This window comes from Manacus vitellinus, unplaced genomic scaffold (assembly GCF_001715985.3).
Source record: "Manacus vitellinus isolate BGI_N305 unplaced genomic scaffold, ASM171598v3 scaffold_15_pilon, whole genome shotgun sequence".
NCBI classification, from domain to species: domain Eukaryota; kingdom Metazoa; phylum Chordata; class Aves; order Passeriformes; family Pipridae; genus Manacus; species Manacus vitellinus.
This window is the reverse complement of record NW_021939122.1, coordinates 6,555,461-6,572,118: the sequence shown is the minus strand read 5'-3', so window position 1 is coordinate 6,572,118 and position 16,658 is coordinate 6,555,461. Positions and strand designations below refer to the sequence as shown.

The window sequence follows — 16,658 nt, the reverse complement described above, 5'->3', positions numbered from 1 at the left end:
AGGCTGCAATTTAGCTGGATAACACGCAGCTAATTCAGGCTGAAGACTCCTGATAAGTAATAAACAGGACAGCAATTGCATATACACCACAGGCACCTCCCTTGATGCACTGGTGTTCCTGGGACAGAACAATCCCAGAGGACTGTTCTCATCCCTTCCAGTAGAAATGCATTGCATTAATAGAAAGATAAACAATAGAGGCAGCTGCAAAATCACGGGTTTAGTTCATCCGTTTACAGATTACACCAGGAATTAAACCTCTCTGTAGCTTTGTTACTAGGTTTTGGAAAGCATTAGCTAAAATAAGTATAATCTACAGGGTGTTTTCCAAGAAGATACAAGGTCACACTGAGCTACCCACACCCAGGGCAAGCTCCAGTGAATGTTGCATTTGGCCACTTCAGTGAGCGCCATTGAGCTCAGGGCTGCACTGGCATGGCTGTGAGACCTCTGGGCTGCTCTGAGCACGGGCCAAGCAAGCTCATGCAGCCTGTGAAAGGCTCTGCCAACATATCCACTATTTTTCTGCCTTAGGCCACTCACATATTAGCTGATATGTTCCTGTGGCAATCTAGCCACAGTGGACAGATGAATGGCAGAAGCACAGAGACCAGAAGGGAATATTAATACCAACCCACCCAGAGAGAACATCATTGTCTTCAACTTCCTAACTCAGAAACAAGCCTAAAAGTGTTTCATTTCCACCCTTTTACTGTCAGTTTAAAAGCACAAAACAAAGGTCATTTGCAGCAGCTCCTCTATGCTGTTTGATCAGAGAGGTTTATTTCCCAGGAGCCTTCCCTATCCAGTGGTACCTCCTCACTAGATGCTGTTGGGAGTCAAGCAGGCACACAGTCGTTAGTAGATTTCTAATCCACACGGCAGAGGAAGCACCATTTCTCTTTTTCACTCTGCACTAACTGCTGCTGGGCCTGAAAGTCCAGTTTCAACACGCACACCCACTTAATCTCTGCTTCACTGGAGCAAAACAGATGTAACCAAATTATCTGCAGTAAAAATAACTCAAGGGGTAAAGACAAGCATATAGATAATGTAGTAGGAGACTGTCACAACGCCCTTTGCCAGTTTGGGTTGTTTATATTAAAAGCCCCTTGCACTGTGCCTCCACCTACAAAAACAGAGATAAAAATCCTTCCTTTCTTCGTCCTTTCCCCCATAGTCTCACAGGAAAAACAAGATTAAAAAATATATGTCTCCCACATACTTGCATTTGCATCTACGTGCAGGGCACCTAGTTCAAAGGAAACCTCATCTTGGTTTAAGGTACCTAGAAAGGGCACTAAACCTCCTGGTCCAGGAGCTAGCTCTTCCAACACCGGATGGAAACTTTATCTGGTAATGCAGCACTCTGATGTAGATCATGTATGTCCCAGTGGAGATGGTGTCCTGCCTGAGCCAGACATACAGTGGGCTTCCTGAGGCAAGGATTTGGAGATAACTACAAAGTCCACCTGTCTCACAGCATCAAATAATTTCCCTTATGTTGACTCCTGCCAAACCTCTCTCTTCTTTGCCAATCCAACTTCCACACACAAGTGGAAAAACCCTGATTCATGCTTTACATTAATGATACCACAAACACCCAAGTATCTTAATTATTTTAGTGGTTGAGAATGACTAGAATCACAGGACTTGAGGCTGCAGGTCAGTGATTGCAGGATTCTCCAAAAACACAAGTTGCAGTATGTTTCTTGCATTAGTTTCACCAAGTGGCTTACTGGTTACAGCAAGAACAGACATGTCCTTTGGCTGCTGCTGTGCAGTTGCCATTGCCCAAGGGGCTCATAGTCCAGCCCAACTGCAAACCCAAGTGCGATGGAGCTTTGCTGAAAAGCCTGTATTTCTCTCTCTGGTAAGTTTCTCTCCTTGTAGACATAAAAAATAAAATTTAGCTGAATTTGTTGAGACAATACATTTTTCTGCTGCACATTCATAACCTTCAATGTGGTGGTGGGGGGGAAAGTCAGTTAAACACATGTCCCTTTCAACATTTCAGTGTCCAAAAGTTGAATTAGCTGCAGGTTTTTTTCCACTCGTTGCCTTTCTTGCTAAAATCCATCTTTTTTCTTGGTAAAAAGAAAGTTGATTAAAAAATGTTCATAGCGTCATTTTTCATTTCTTTAGGGAAGCGGCTGTGTTTCATTTTCCTCCCCTCTTTTCAGTGGCAGAACAGAAGCTGACAGAGAGACCGCAGAAAAAGTCAATGCAAAAATTTAAACCATCTGCTTAACCATCATTTTCACTCGTGTTTTTTCTCAGCAAACCTTGAAATCTGCAATAAAGGATGCATTCAGCTTCTTCGGCACATCTTCCCAAAGAAGCAAAAGCAGGGGGCTATGAAGAAGCAGCAGGACTGTGAGCCTGAGCAGCTCGGCTCCTCTCCCTCTGGCACATGCACAGGGTAGGCTGGGGCAGCAGGGGTATCATCTCTTTGGCCGGGTTTTCCCTGGAGGACAAAGCCCTTGGGAGGTGGGAAGGAAAAGCCAGCGCCTGCCAGGGCTGCCAGACAGCCCCAAACTGAGCCAGGGCCCTTCCTGCCCCTGGCTGCTGCCCTCAGGCAGCATCACCACCTTTGAGGAAAAGAAGGCAGCATGTGCCTGTGCACAGCCACACCGCACAGATGGGCACACTTGGGCACCTGCACAACTAAACTTTGGCTTTAAAATAAGTGGAGCTCATACTGATGAAGCCATGGGACTGGCAGCTAGTACAGACACACAGCATATCCACAAAGCAATGTTCCCTGCCCTGCTGCCTGCCAGCTACCCCTGGCACCTGAGTGCTCTTACCAGAGAGGCCCAGTCATCCCCGACTACACTGGCACCATGACTGAGGGGTGTAAAAGGACAGAGCAGTTTGCAGCCTTGGTCCTGGAGTCAAGCTCCTAACTTGACTCAGGAAGGGGTTCCATTACCTTTCCCAGCATTTCCACCTGAGCAAGACCAGGCATTTTGCAGCCCTTCTTCTGTGCCTCCTGGCACCCAGCCTGCACCCGGACATTGGTAAGGTTTCATTAGCAGTAGCAACATTGTTTGGTAAGCATAATTTGTGACATAAACTTCTATTTCAAAAAGTTTCATTGGAAATTGGAACAAATTCCCTTCATCAACACAAATCTGTAAATCAAAATGGAATTTTTTCCAAGGCTTTTGTTTTTTAAACAGGAACAAATCGAAGTTTTCAACAGCCTGCATCCTGCAGGTCAAGCTGCAGCAGTGCTTTTCAGCCTTTTGAAATATGTGCAATTCCGAAGTAGTTTCCTACAAACTCCTACACAGCACATGTAAGTCTGCTGCTTGACAGCTTCCCCCTTTGTTAAACTTTTTTGGCTATGTTAAAAGCATTTGGGGGGAATCACTGGATGATATAATCACAGAAATACCCTAAATAGTTTTAAACTACATTTAAAAAAACTCTATGCATGACTTAATGCCACCAAAATTATTCCAGAGTTATTAAAACATCAACTTTTAAAAACACAAGAAAAAAGAAGCCTCTTTTAAAAATGGGTTTGCAACAAAAGTGAAAACATTTTTGTTTGAAACTGTCAGACCCAAACATCTTGACCAAATGAATAGAATATTTTTTCCCCAGAAGAAAGAAGTATCAAATATAACAGTTCCTCTGGGAAACTGCTATTTTGATTAAATGTCACCTACTGACTAGAAAAATGTGCAGGAAAATTTTAAGGCAGCTTGACTGAACACATGATCTCCACACTGGAAGGCATATTAGTCTAATGAGATTGAGGAAGTCGAAAGGCTAACACAAAATATAATTGGCATACCAATGGCATGCCCCCTCCTGTAGCCCAGATTAGCTCTCCACTACAGGATACACAGGAATTCATTGTTTTCACAATCAACTCAAAAGTTGTTGAATTAAAGGATCATGATAGAAGTTCTGCAAGAAAATTTTTCACAAATATTTACAAAACAGAAAGTTAGACTTCAACACATAGTGCTTATCAGGAAATAGTACTCACAGACAGCACCAGATGAAAGCACAAGATATAATTAAACAAATACATATTTACTGAGAGCTATTTTCTTGGGAGAATTCGCTCTTCTCATTTTCTCTGAGGAAGAATTACCAAAATCTCTGCAGACAACACCATATTCTTAAGTTTCAGAAATTGGTCCTAGTTCCTCTTTTAACACCCCCTTTGCTTTTTGCAAGGATGTTGTGTAGCTTGCATAGCCTACAGCAAGCTTCATCTTGTCATCTTCATCTTGGAGGAAATAGGGAGCCTGAAGTTCAGGCTAAACAAATTAAACAAAATCCTTGCAACTCAAGTGTGAGAGCAGACATTTTTCCATCTTTGTTGTGTCCCCTGCTAACTACTATTATTTTTCCTTTTGCAGTTCCTAAGTCTATCTATAAACTCCATCTCCTGTGACCTTGCTGTCCAATAAGCAGAGACACTCTGAGTGTATCCAGTAAGGCTGCTTTCCCACAGTGATAACTGCTCAGGTACCTTCAAATACCTAATAACCCAGGCTTAATGAGCTGTCACACCCTATTCATGTATAAGCCTGGCTTTTCTACAAATATTCTTCTAGCTCTCTGAACTAGACTCATGTATCTTCCCTTCTTCTTAATACCTTATTTACAGAACTAATATTCCAATTGCATTTGGTTGCTAGGCTCTGCCATGTCATACAAAAATATGAACAGAAGGATGGGGAGAAAAGCAATAGTTTTGCTACCTGTTATGGTCTGGTTTAAAAAATAATTCTTGAAGCTGAGTAGCTTCCCTGGGGACCACGGTTTTCTTTTTTTTTTCCTAGGAAAGGACTACTTTTAAGGTATTCAAATGGCTGTTCTTGGCTGGTCAATAATAAGAAAAAAATCCCCTTATTCTCTATTTAATTTATAGCCAGATCCTACATTAGTGTTTTCTTTTGTGCTAGGAACTGAACCTAGAAGGATACACAAAAATGCTGCTGCTGCTCAGCAGAGAGGTAATTTTAGTCTTGAAATTAAACTATGGCACTACGCATGTAGAAATACTTTGTTAAAGAGGCGAATTAGAGCAAGAGAGTCGTTGGCTGTGTCATCATTTGCAAGCTCAGTGTATTCAGCAGAACTTGAAAGCACAGCTTTCACATTCACAGCAGAGGCTGCTACCACATGGAGTAAAGAGGAACTGGTACAAGAATGCAGTCCTCACCTTGTAGAGAGACTCACCACAAGAGGGAAGTGCAACAGCAGCAGCTTTTGGTCAGATTGGAGTTCTTTTTGAATGTAGTGGGTTGACCTTGGCTGGACACCAAGCTTCTCTATCACTCTCCTTCCCAGCTGGACAGGGGAGAGGGAATAAGATGGAAAACACTCACAGATTGAGATAAGGCAGTTTACTAAAGCAGAAGTGAAAGTTTGCACATGCGCAAGCAAAGAGGAAAATAACAAGGTTTATTCTTTACTTCCCATTAGTAAGGGATGTCCGTCCACTTCCCAGGAAGCAGGGCTTCTGCACACATAATGGTTTCTTAGCAGGCAACCATTGTAAACAATGAACGCCCCCCCTTCCTGCTCCTTTCCTTACCTTTTATATCTGAGCTGACATCATATGGTACAAAATATCCCTTTGGTTAGTTTGGGTCAGCTGGCCTTGTTGTGTCACCTCCCAGGATCTTGCCCTCGACTGGGGAAACATGCTACAGTGCTGATGCTGTGCTCAGCAGTGGCCAAAAGACTGGTGTGTTATGAGCACTTTTGTAGCTACCAATGCAAAGCACAGCACTGTGAGGGCTGCTATGGGGAAATGAACTCCAGCTCAGCCAGACCCCATACATTGCTGCCATACCATTCCAGGGCTGGAGAGCAGTGGCTCAGAGCTGACAAACCAGCAAATTCCTGCTGCAAGGCTGAATGTTAGGATGCCAGTTCAGACACAGGGTCTCTAGGGCTGTCACTGCCTTCAAGAATTGCCTCTCTGTAAGCAGAGAAATGTGAAGGATTCACATGGAGGTCTAGGAAGGCTTATTCAGAAATAGAAATCATTAAGCTGTCTAAAAACCAGACACCAGTCCTAAGGTGAAACTTAAATAATTGTTTTGTATCTCAGTGCATCAGTCACCACACAGTACAAAGCTGCTTACTTGAAGGAAGCAGAAACCTACCTTGTAAAAGTCTGGGACCTAAATGCATTAGGAATGTAATCTGCAAGGTTTCCTCCCTTCATCCAGCTATGTAGTAACAAACTAGTACCAGGAACCTGTGCTGAGACCATTGACAGAGTTATTAGTGGGGGAAAAAATGGTCAAAAGCAGGTGTATAGCTTGTATTTTAGTGTGTACAGCTGGAAGAGTAGCTCAGAGATGGGATCCATCTTACAAGACATCTTAAATGCACAGATGACAAGTGTATGACTAAACACTTTGTGTAAACATGCCAGGCTCTAGTGATATTTTTATTTCTATTTAACGTCTCTTATCCTTTTTCATTTCCACTCAACTTTTATTTTCTATTTTTATTTCATATTTTTTTTTCTCAAATGAGATGAGAATAAAGATGAAGAGTTCAAACACCCTCCCTCTGCCCAATACAGACATTTCTGCCAGAGATATTCAGAGCTCTCCCTTTCCCACAGACCTTTTTTGTTCATACAGATCTTAAATACGAAACTGTACCTTAGAGCCTTTTAGCCTCTGCCCGAGCTCCAGAGAACACTACTTGGTTTGTGGTTCTCAGCGGTAACGTGGGCAGTCCTAATCCTGAGCATCTTTTGTGTTGGCACCTTCCTCCCCGAGCGTCACGAGGTGGCAGCACGACAGAAGGGCTTGCAAGGAGTGCTCTGACATCAGGCAGCCGAAATCTTACATAGCCGTAGGTACGCAGTTCATTTCCACCTTCTATTTACAGCTTCCATTTCTTTTCCTCAGACCACCTTAGAAAATGAGACAGGAGAGTGTTACAGCACAAAATAGAACCACTTACTTTCCTGTTTATTTGCTTTCAGCAATCTGAGCATTTATAGGATTACATTTTCATACTCCCACCAGCCTCTGCAATGGACAGGTTTCAGCTGGGCAGCCAGCAGAGAAGCCACTTAGAAAACCGTGGTCTGCTTGGACCACTCTAGGGACACAGATTATAAAAATGTCAGCTTGTAGCAGAACAGATAAAAGATTGTGAATGGAAAATGGAACTCTGGGGGGAAGCAAATTATTTGCAAATTGTGTCAGCATTGGCAAAGGAAAAAACCATAAGGGATATTTCCATACTTTCAACACTAAACTAGTTGATGCTTTGTTTTGGAAAGGTATTTTTTCATTTAAACCTTGAACAACAATATTAGGAAGGCTAAAAAAGGAGAACATAAAAAAAATATCCAGAAACAAATGTCATTTGTTTGGAGTTAATGATTCTTAAGGGTTATTTGGTTGTTTTTAAACAAAAAAATAATCCTATTCATACAACTTTAGTGAGTAGTTCAGTTCTTTCTGTACATCTAGTAATACAGAGCTTTTCAGTACAAGGAATTTTCCCAAGCTGAAATTCCCTGCAGAAACACAAGCTTAGGAACCTTGCTAAGGATTTAGAACCATGGGATTTTTTGGTGCTAAAAGTTTCTGACTTTTTAAAAGATGTATCTCTATGCAGACGTATCACATTACAGCTGCTATGAGTGGACAACCTCCACAGTAGGTCATATCTGAGAAGAATTTGTATAAATAAACAGTTGAGTAGTCCAAGTAATATCTGTTACACATATTAATATTGGGGCAGGGAAAAGGAAGAAGTATTTTTCATCTTCCAGGAAACTGGTGTCACTGTAAACAAAAATTGTAAGCAAAATTAGGACCACCTTTATTAGGTTTATATCTGCTCTAAAATGAATGCTGCTTTAAAAGACCATAATCCCTAAATTATTTTTCCCATAGAAAAGCTGATATTAATTAAAAAAACCTAAAGCTTTTCACATTTTTCTGCAACATTTTGGTCCAAAAATATTCCCAGGAAGAGATTTTCAGATCATTCTTTTGCTTCATAAGTAATATTGCTTATATTGAACCCATTTTATTGGGAATTTTTCTTCTATACATCTTGAAAACCTTATCAGAGAGGTAGATGTTACAGTCTCCATTTCACAGGCTGGAAACAGTGACATTAAGAATTGAACTGATATACCTATGGCCACATTCCCAGACAGTGGTAGAGCAACAAATATTACCTGAGCCTCAAAACCATAAGTCTGGAAGTCATTAAGAACTCTATTTTAATCTCATTATTTTCTTCCTCTCTGCTTAAAATGATTTGAAACAGGAGAAAAATGGGCCAGTGTTAAAATAACAGCACATTTGAAATTTTTAGCTCCCTCCATTTTTCACCTAGCCTCCAGTTTTCACCCTAGTTTCATTTTGAATCAGATCTGCCTAAATGACTATATTTTCCCCTGAGACAACAAGAGGAGAGACATTCCTGAGGATGCCAGTTTCAGTCCCCAGTGTCTAAAATATGCATGCACTGCTCTTTGATTCCTGCCACTAAAAGAAAAAAAGTAACATTCATTCTGCAGAGATAGCATTCAAGTTTTAAATAATTAATTTCTGTATATCCTCTCTGAACCAAGGACCTCATTTCTTCCAGGTCCATAGGTGACAGATGGGATAAGTGATTGCCCAGGTTACTGCATTTTATGCAGCTGATTCCTGAGGTCCTGCATCTCCCAAGTAAAGCATATATTGCTGTCACAGCTCTCAAAGGTGCAGGGAAGGTCTGTGGGTATAGAGGAACAGATGAACAAGTGAGATATCAGTAATCTCTCCAGGCTTCCATATCCTACTTGTCCCAGGAATAGCAGAGAAAATCAAAATGACAAGTGTAGCTGGGTGATCAGAGCAAACTGATGTAAGATACAACTAGAGGCATAACTGTGTAGGTAATACAATTAGAATCACAGATCTGATCACAACAGCACAGTTAACTGGGCCTTGGCCATGTAAAAACTCCACTTTGAAGTTTGATATGCTTTGCTTACATAATGCAAAATCCAAACAATGTGAATTACTCCAACAAATTCTGATCCAGCAGGTCAGTTAAGCATGTATACTGTTGTGAAGATTTTGTGTAGTCTCTCATGGTTTAAACTAAGCTTTTAAATGCTTTTCTGTACTGAAACCAGGAAATTAAGTTCAGGGAAAATCAGAATTCATTTCACAGAGAATTTCTGTGAGAAGAATCACCCAATTGAAAATGGCAATGATGAAGGGAAGACCTTCAGCTGTGACTTCCCTGATATGACAGCAGTTGGAACTGTGCTGATCTGAAGGTGATTGTATAGCAAGGGTTAGAGAGAAAAGTAGAATTTTGCTAGACCAAGAGATAGCAGCAGAAAACAGACTTTCAGACAGACTCAAAAAATGTTAACAGAAGGGACATCTGGAGGTTACTTAGGCCAGCCTTCTTTTTGGAGCAGAGGCTGCACAAAAACCAGACTAACCTAGTCATCTTGAAAACCTCTGAAGACTGAGATCACCTCTGCTCTGTACGTATCTGTCGCACTGCTGCACCATCCTTCTAACGAAAAAGTTCTTCTGGGCTCCAATCTGAGTTTCTAAGCTCCAAACTTAGGGGCATTGCTTTTTTGTTTTGGTATCTGTACTACCAAGTGTGTGGTTTTACACTCTGAAAATGTCCTTTAACTAATTGTGGGTTGCTATTAGATTCCCCCATTAGGCCCTTTGCCAGATTAAGCAAGTCTGTCTCCCTTAACCCTTCCTGATAGATGTGCCCTAGCCCTCAACAGTCTGAGGAGCCCTTATCCAGATGTGAGACAGATTTCAAGCCAAGTACATTTTGGGAACAATTCACTTATATTTACCTTAATTGTGTTAACTCAGTATTTTATCTGGCTGTAAGACAAGCTGCAGTGTCATTGCCATTCTATTTCAGAATGGAAAACATCCACTAGATCTTGTATGGAGCAGAAACAAATAATTCAAAGTCTCTGATCTGCCCTGAGGTGTCTCCAGTAGGTATTGTAAAGGCTGGAAGATTTCTCTCTGCCTCATTAATAAAGCTATCATCTAGGTTCAAAATTAAGATAGGCACTGGTTATCCATATAACCAGTATCCATTTTATATTTAATTTAGTTCCCTGTGAAAAGCAAATGAGATGTAATACTCATGCATTTCCTTACTTTTCAGCCAAACCTAAAGAAATAGCTCCATTCCTTATCTCTCAGCACTAGATAATCCCTGAACTAAATTATTATTTTTTCTCAAAGATATCTTTGAACTTCCAGTTGTTTCCATAGCCACTCTAGAACATTTGTACAGCTTTTTCCATCCTGCCCCATCAGCTTACATGATACTAGAAAGGCCATCTCAAAAGAAGAACAAGGGAATTCTGCCTTCATGGTTTGAATGTTTCTTGCTATATCTCCTAAGACTGCAGTAAAATCACTGGTTACTGACAGCTGAAAGGCCAGTGGCCTTTTTGACCTCAAAAACAAGCTGAAAAACCATCAAGAGGTTTCAACTGGTGATCACTCAGCCTGTAAGCAAGGCTCATATCAAACTGAAATTCTTTCTGGTCATTAGATACTTGAAAAGTTGTCAATTTATGTCCAGTCTTCTTCAGCAGAATTCCCACAGTTTCTGTATACATAACCATTCTAACTTACCTTGCAGAAGAAATGCTACTGCAGTTATTGATCTCAAAATGCACATCATGGTCTTTCCTTGTTTCTTTGGACTGTTTTCCATCAACTCCATTTTATACCATATGAGAGTAGTTTGTAACCAAAATTGCAATCTAAATAAACTGAATATAGAGTTCAATGGTGCCAAAGTCCAGGGTGATTAGATCTTGGGCTTTGATCCAGATGCATCTTGCTGGTAAGTAAAGAAAAGAGAATATATCAATCAGCTAGTTACAACAAGTCCTTGGCCTGTATATGGAAGCAGAAGATGAGGAGGAGGAAAAAAGGATATACCATTTGATAATTGGTAGGTGACAGCATGCTGTGTGTGCAGCCTGGGGAAACAGAGACCCATTCAATCCGCCTCACAACAGACTCAGTAACTTCACTGGCCCACGCACTCTTCCGTCTCAAGCACCCAACATGTTTCATAGCCTCCAGTCATCAGCCTTGGCGCCAACAGATGAATCATATCTCCTGTGAGTGTCCCTGCTGCAGTAACTTCTTACATCCTCTGCAGTTAGATAGCACTTGCCAATCCCAGATCTCAAAACACTGCATTAATGCGGATGGGATTAAATATCTTGCATGTAGCCATGGGAAATCAACCAGCATTAAGATTAGAGACCATACCTCCTCACTCTCCTTAAGTTTTCTGACCCCTAGGTCACACCACCTTCCTTCATTATGTGTGTTTAACAGTCAATGGTAAGCACTTGTGATAGGCAGAAGAGTTTTTCCACATTCCAGAAAGGCAGCAGATAATTAACAGGCACATTTATTTTTAGATTTATGTTAAGAGTCAGATAGTAGCAGTTCTCTAGCACTTGGTTAGCCAAGTGATTTCTATTTTCTAGGTTAGTACTCTATAACAGACTACCATTCTGGATTTGACCAAGCAGAGGGATATAATCATGGGAGCAATGGTTTCCACCATCTGGTACAGACCTTGTATATCAAGGTCATTGGTATCTCAAGCCATCAGGGATGCCCCTCTTGATTCAGATCAGTCATTCATAAAAACCTTATTGCCTACTGCCCAGAAGCCTGCTAAATTGGGCCATCTTTAGCCTAGCTCTGGAATAAGATAACCAGCAGCATCCATACCCTACCTAAGGGAAAGGGAGGGACAGCACAGCACAGCAGGGCACAGTCCCCACAGTACTTGAATGAAGTAAGGCTAAAATACTTAGAAATACCCAGATGCAACCAGGAATCCAGATCATAAAATACATTCATGATGATGAAGAAGCAGGTCTAGGGTCAAGCCAGGAAAATAATCCACAGCTGAGAGTCAGAATTAGGTAGGATAAAGATTACTACCATCAGGCCCAATCCTTCCATTACTAGCTAGATCCACAGCAACAAGGAAAATGTAAGGTCAAGCTGAGAATTTGATCTATAGATCACAATCCAAACTCATGCATCACTGCAGTTGCACTGAAAAACAATACTCCTACAAGACAGCTGAGACTAGATGTGAAGCCCAAGCCTGGGCTTAAATGGAGATCCTGGACCTATGGGCAGAGGGTGTGGGTGGTGGCCATGTGGGGTGTGTTAAGGCTATTAATGTACTTCAGGGCCACAACACAAGTTTCTGTAGCCTTTGTAGAGTGTGCTTAGGTGCAAGAACATCACTGCTGCTTGTTGTGACTCTGCTGTAACTCTTTCTGCACCTCTATTCCAGAATATTTCTGGTATCATAACCCTAGGCTTCAATAGCAAGGACACAGATGAGTTGTGGTCTGCAGCAGCAGGTAGGTATTATTAAGAATTGCTGGTGTAAGGACTCAGTGTGAGGGTCAGTATACAACTTCAGAAACTCTTAAACTGCAGAACGTGCCTAGATGCCTCTTCTGGCATTCCTGACTGGATTCTCTAATCAGGGTATTTCAAACTCTCCTCAAGGATAACTTTTCTGGGTGAGAGCAGAGAACTGGTGTCACAGAACTGTAACTATTTTTTCAGTTCTACCACTCCTGTAGTCACCACAGACTACTCAGAGCTCTGTTACCTTTTACATGGGGGCTTTTTATATAGAAGGGTATATATTCAAAACACCTCTTTGCAGGTTGATGGTTTGACTTCATGATCTTGGAGGTTGTATTCAACCTTAACAATGATTTTATGATTTTATGTGTATTGAAGGGGCAGGTGACAGTGGCGTGGGACAGATGCATGTAAAGAATTGACTTGGGCTACAAATAAGTTGCAGTCCCAGCCCTGTTCCATGGGTAGGGCCCCTGTGGGATGTGATTCTGTGGTGTTGATACAGCTGAGGAACTCGCCCCCTGAAAAACTACCTGTGGGATGGAAAGGGGTTGTGAAACTCACAGGAGAATTAAGGTAAATACAAACTATTGAGATATCTTGTCCCAATTATCCTGCTCAGTTTAAGCAGTTCAGTACACAAGCTTCAGGAATTAAATATTCCCATAAGTCTGGCTCCTTCTAGACATTTGTTAGGCTACCTTTCTACTGGATCTACTTTCAGTGTTTCTTTCAGGAAGTATTTATTTAAATTGTCAGACCAAAGCATTGCAGCCAGTATGGAACCACTTGCTTTTTTTTTATCTCTCAGCTGGTTTGGTTTGGGTTTCTTCTCTAACAAACAATTTACTTTCCCCAAATAGCGTATTTGAGAAATTCAGATGTGAACTTCAAACCAATGCTCAAACTGGGGGGAAAATTCAGAAATTTCCAAGTCTTAAAAAAAATCATTCACATTACATTTATCCTTTGAAAATTGCTTTTAAAAGGCTGAAAATATTTAAGTCAAAGCAAAACATTTTTAACAGGATCAAACTGAATATTTCTGTTTACATTGAGAATTTTTTATTTTAAAAAAACCTTAAAAGTTAGAATTTAGTGTTGAACTTGGCTGTTATTTGTTTGAATGTTTTCATTTTACCCAATTATTTATACAGGTCACGTTACATAATGTCTTTTCCCTGAAGGGAAATCAAGTTTTCGTGGGAAGTGACTTTGCAGGATGAAGTGTTCCATGCTTCCCATGAGGTTAAAAGTTCATTTAATTTTATTCCTTGTCACGTTTACTGTACACACCTTTTGACTTCCTGTTCAAATTGCAAAATGATGCATATAAACAGCATCAAAGCACATAAGAAATGCTAAAAATACAGAGAAAGACTTCAATTAAATAGTTGGTAGGAATGACTTTTTTATCCAGGGTTTGAGGTTGGGTAGAAAGGCAAAAATGTAACTTCCTTCTGCTGATGCTGTTGCTGGTTATCCACAGTATCAGGATGCTTTCTAAGTTTGTTGGCCAAGGGATTATCAGTTAGCTAGTCTTCACTGTGCTGAAACCCAGCTAATACAGATGATTAGTGGGAAAATAACTGCAAGAGCCTGTGTATTTGAAACAGAGACAGTGGTTCGGATCCCACTTCTATCCTCACAAGTGTGTAAATCTGAGTTCATGACACCATGAACTCAAAGATTTACACTTATAAGCAGCTGGTTCCACTGGCAGCTAAAGGTCCAAAATATCTTAGCCATTGCTGTAGTCTGCACATTGAGAAGTACAACCTCTAACAAGAGCCAGAAAACCTCTTCCAGTATTGAAGATACAACTTCGTGGCCAGTATTCAGTATCCAGAATATGACAGATCATGGCAGAGGAGAAAGCTGCCAATCTCAGATGCCTTTTTTCAGTATACCTCAGCAATACAAACCTGCAGGATGATACTGCAGGGCATGTACATTGCTAGGGGAACATTTACTCCCTTTTTGACACTTGCAGAAGGACCTGCTCAGCAGATGGGGATGGAGAGGAAGGAGGTTGAGCAAAGAGGAGCCCAGGGTCAGGATGTGCCCATTACTCATATGCAATTATCGTGCAATTATCTATCTATATTTTATAGATACTGTTGAATAGTATCTACCTATTTCAACAAATGTTTGTCCTTTCCTCCCCCCCATTACTGACTTCTGGCTTTGCCTCCCCTCCGGGGGGCTAAGAGTGAGCTTAGCAAGCAGTACAAATGAAAATGATGGGTGCTAAAATGTAATCCTATCCTGCCAGGCTGTCGGTGCAGGCAAGAGATATTTTTCCGTCTCGCAAAGAGCAGTAGGTCGTTTCTCCCTCAGCTCACCGGAATGCCTCCCCGCGAGGGATGCAGTGCGCAGCAGGCGGCCCAGCACGCCGCTGCCCTCAGGACCAGCGCACTTGCTATTTCTTATAATGCAGAAGAAATCACGACGAGTCAGGTTCAGCTCCTGAACTGATCCTTGTCGAGTCAAAGCATCTGTTGAGCGCTACCGGAGGAAGATGCAGACCAGGAGCGGGGATCCGCTCCGCTCCTTGGAAGCGGCACATTGATCATTGGCCGCGTGGCCAATTAGCGGCAGGAGCCAGGTCCAGCCCTCGTGTCTGCGCTCTGGTGATCTATCGCCAATAATTACCGACGCACTTAATGCCTAGTTTGGATGGGAATTAATTGGAGGCCGGATAAATAATGCATTAGGGTTTATTCAGCCCCATGTGAAGCGTCTCCCCCGAGCCAGAGCTGGAAGCGGCGAGAAGCGGCGTCTGAGCGGCGGTGGCGGCGATGCGCGGGGCGGCGGCCGGGGCCGGGTGCTGATGCTGCGAGCAGCGCCCAGCCGGGAGCATGCTGAGCCCCAAGATCAGGCAGGCCAGGAGAGGTGAGTGTGCCTACCCCTGCGCCTCGCGTTGTGGGGAGGGAGACCATCTGCCGGCACCGGGAAACTTCGCGGCGGTGGCGGAGAGACCCCAGCGCTGCCCGCGGAGCGTCCTCCACCTGGGCTGCAGGGGCTGCCCGGAGAGCAAGGCTGATACCCCGCTGGCCGAAGCCAGCCCTGGGGAGTGCAGCGGGAATGAATGTTCGGGGAGAATGAACCGCAGGAGGAGATCCTGTGCTGGTGTTCACCAGCATGGTCTGCAATTTCAGGGCTGATCAGCAGTGACAATTAAAAAAATAGTACTCTGTCCTGGGACTCGACTGAGCCTTTTCACCCCCGTGCTGGTTGCTAATGCTGTGTTTCTAACGCTGAATTCATTATAACAGTTGGAGACAGTTGTGACAAGTTTACCTGCAGCATCTTGGAGAAGCAGTTTGCTGTAGCACGTTATCCTTCCAGGGCTGGAAGCAGGAGGTGGAGATACTCGTTCTGTGTGAGCTTGTGGGCAAGACAAAAGGGAGGAAGGAAAACATGCCCTGGGTTTGCAATAGCTGCTTTGAGCAGACCTATGAATGTTGTGTGCAGTGTTTGTAAAGCAATTAGCTGGGGCTGGGCACAGCCATTGTCTCCAAGTCAGGTCACCTGCAAGAGATGCTCTGGCAGGGGATGTATTGTGTGATCTTCACCAGTTGCTCGTTTGACATGGCGTTTGTTGATCATTGCTGCCACTCTCAAACTAATGAGAGTCTCAGAGGGATACATTTTCCTGCACATTGGAAGCAGATTTGACTAATGTCATTTAGGAGCTAAAACAAGCACAGTCAGAAGAGTATGCAAAGATTAGGATATTCTTCAGCCATGCCACCATTATAAAATAGGAAAAGCGTCACTGCTTCTAGCTACTGTGATTCTGAGACGGGTACTTTCAGCCAAATGTCACTTGGCTTCATATATATGAAAGCAGTATTACACGATGAACAGTCCTTAAAATACCAACAGCCCATTAAACAGCTGTTAGCATCTTGGAAGGAAGAAGCTTCTTGCCATCTGCAGGTGTCAGGATCGGATATGTACTACCACACCCTCAGTAAAGTCATAAGTACTTATTTCTTAGTTACAGAATTTTGTAGAAGTTCATTAAGTCTTCTGTAGATGCTGCCTCTTTGCCATCTTCCTTCTAAGGGGTGTCTAATCTCCTTTTAATACATGTGTTATCCAGCATTCCTGTTTGCTATTATAGCTCTGATGAGACAAGCTAGATGTCGCTTGTAGAGTGGTAAAGGAATTCTGTATCAGAGCAAGGAACACAGGCTTTCAGAACAG

General features: G+C 42.3%; 1 protein-coding gene across 1 annotated transcript in view; it reads left to right on the top strand.

Annotated features, from left to right (window-relative positions):
* Positions 1–15,221: 15,221 nt before the first annotated feature.
* ARHGAP22 (Rho GTPase activating protein 22) overlaps positions 15,222–16,658 on the top strand; it is a 142,062-nt gene continuing 140,625 nt past the window's right edge. The window contains exon 1 of the mRNA XM_008929819.3: positions 15,222–15,338. Within this exon, the coding sequence (XP_008928067.2) occupies positions 15,305–15,338 (34 nt within the window). The 5' untranslated portion in view covers positions 15,222–15,304. The remainder of the gene's footprint in view (positions 15,339–16,658) is intronic.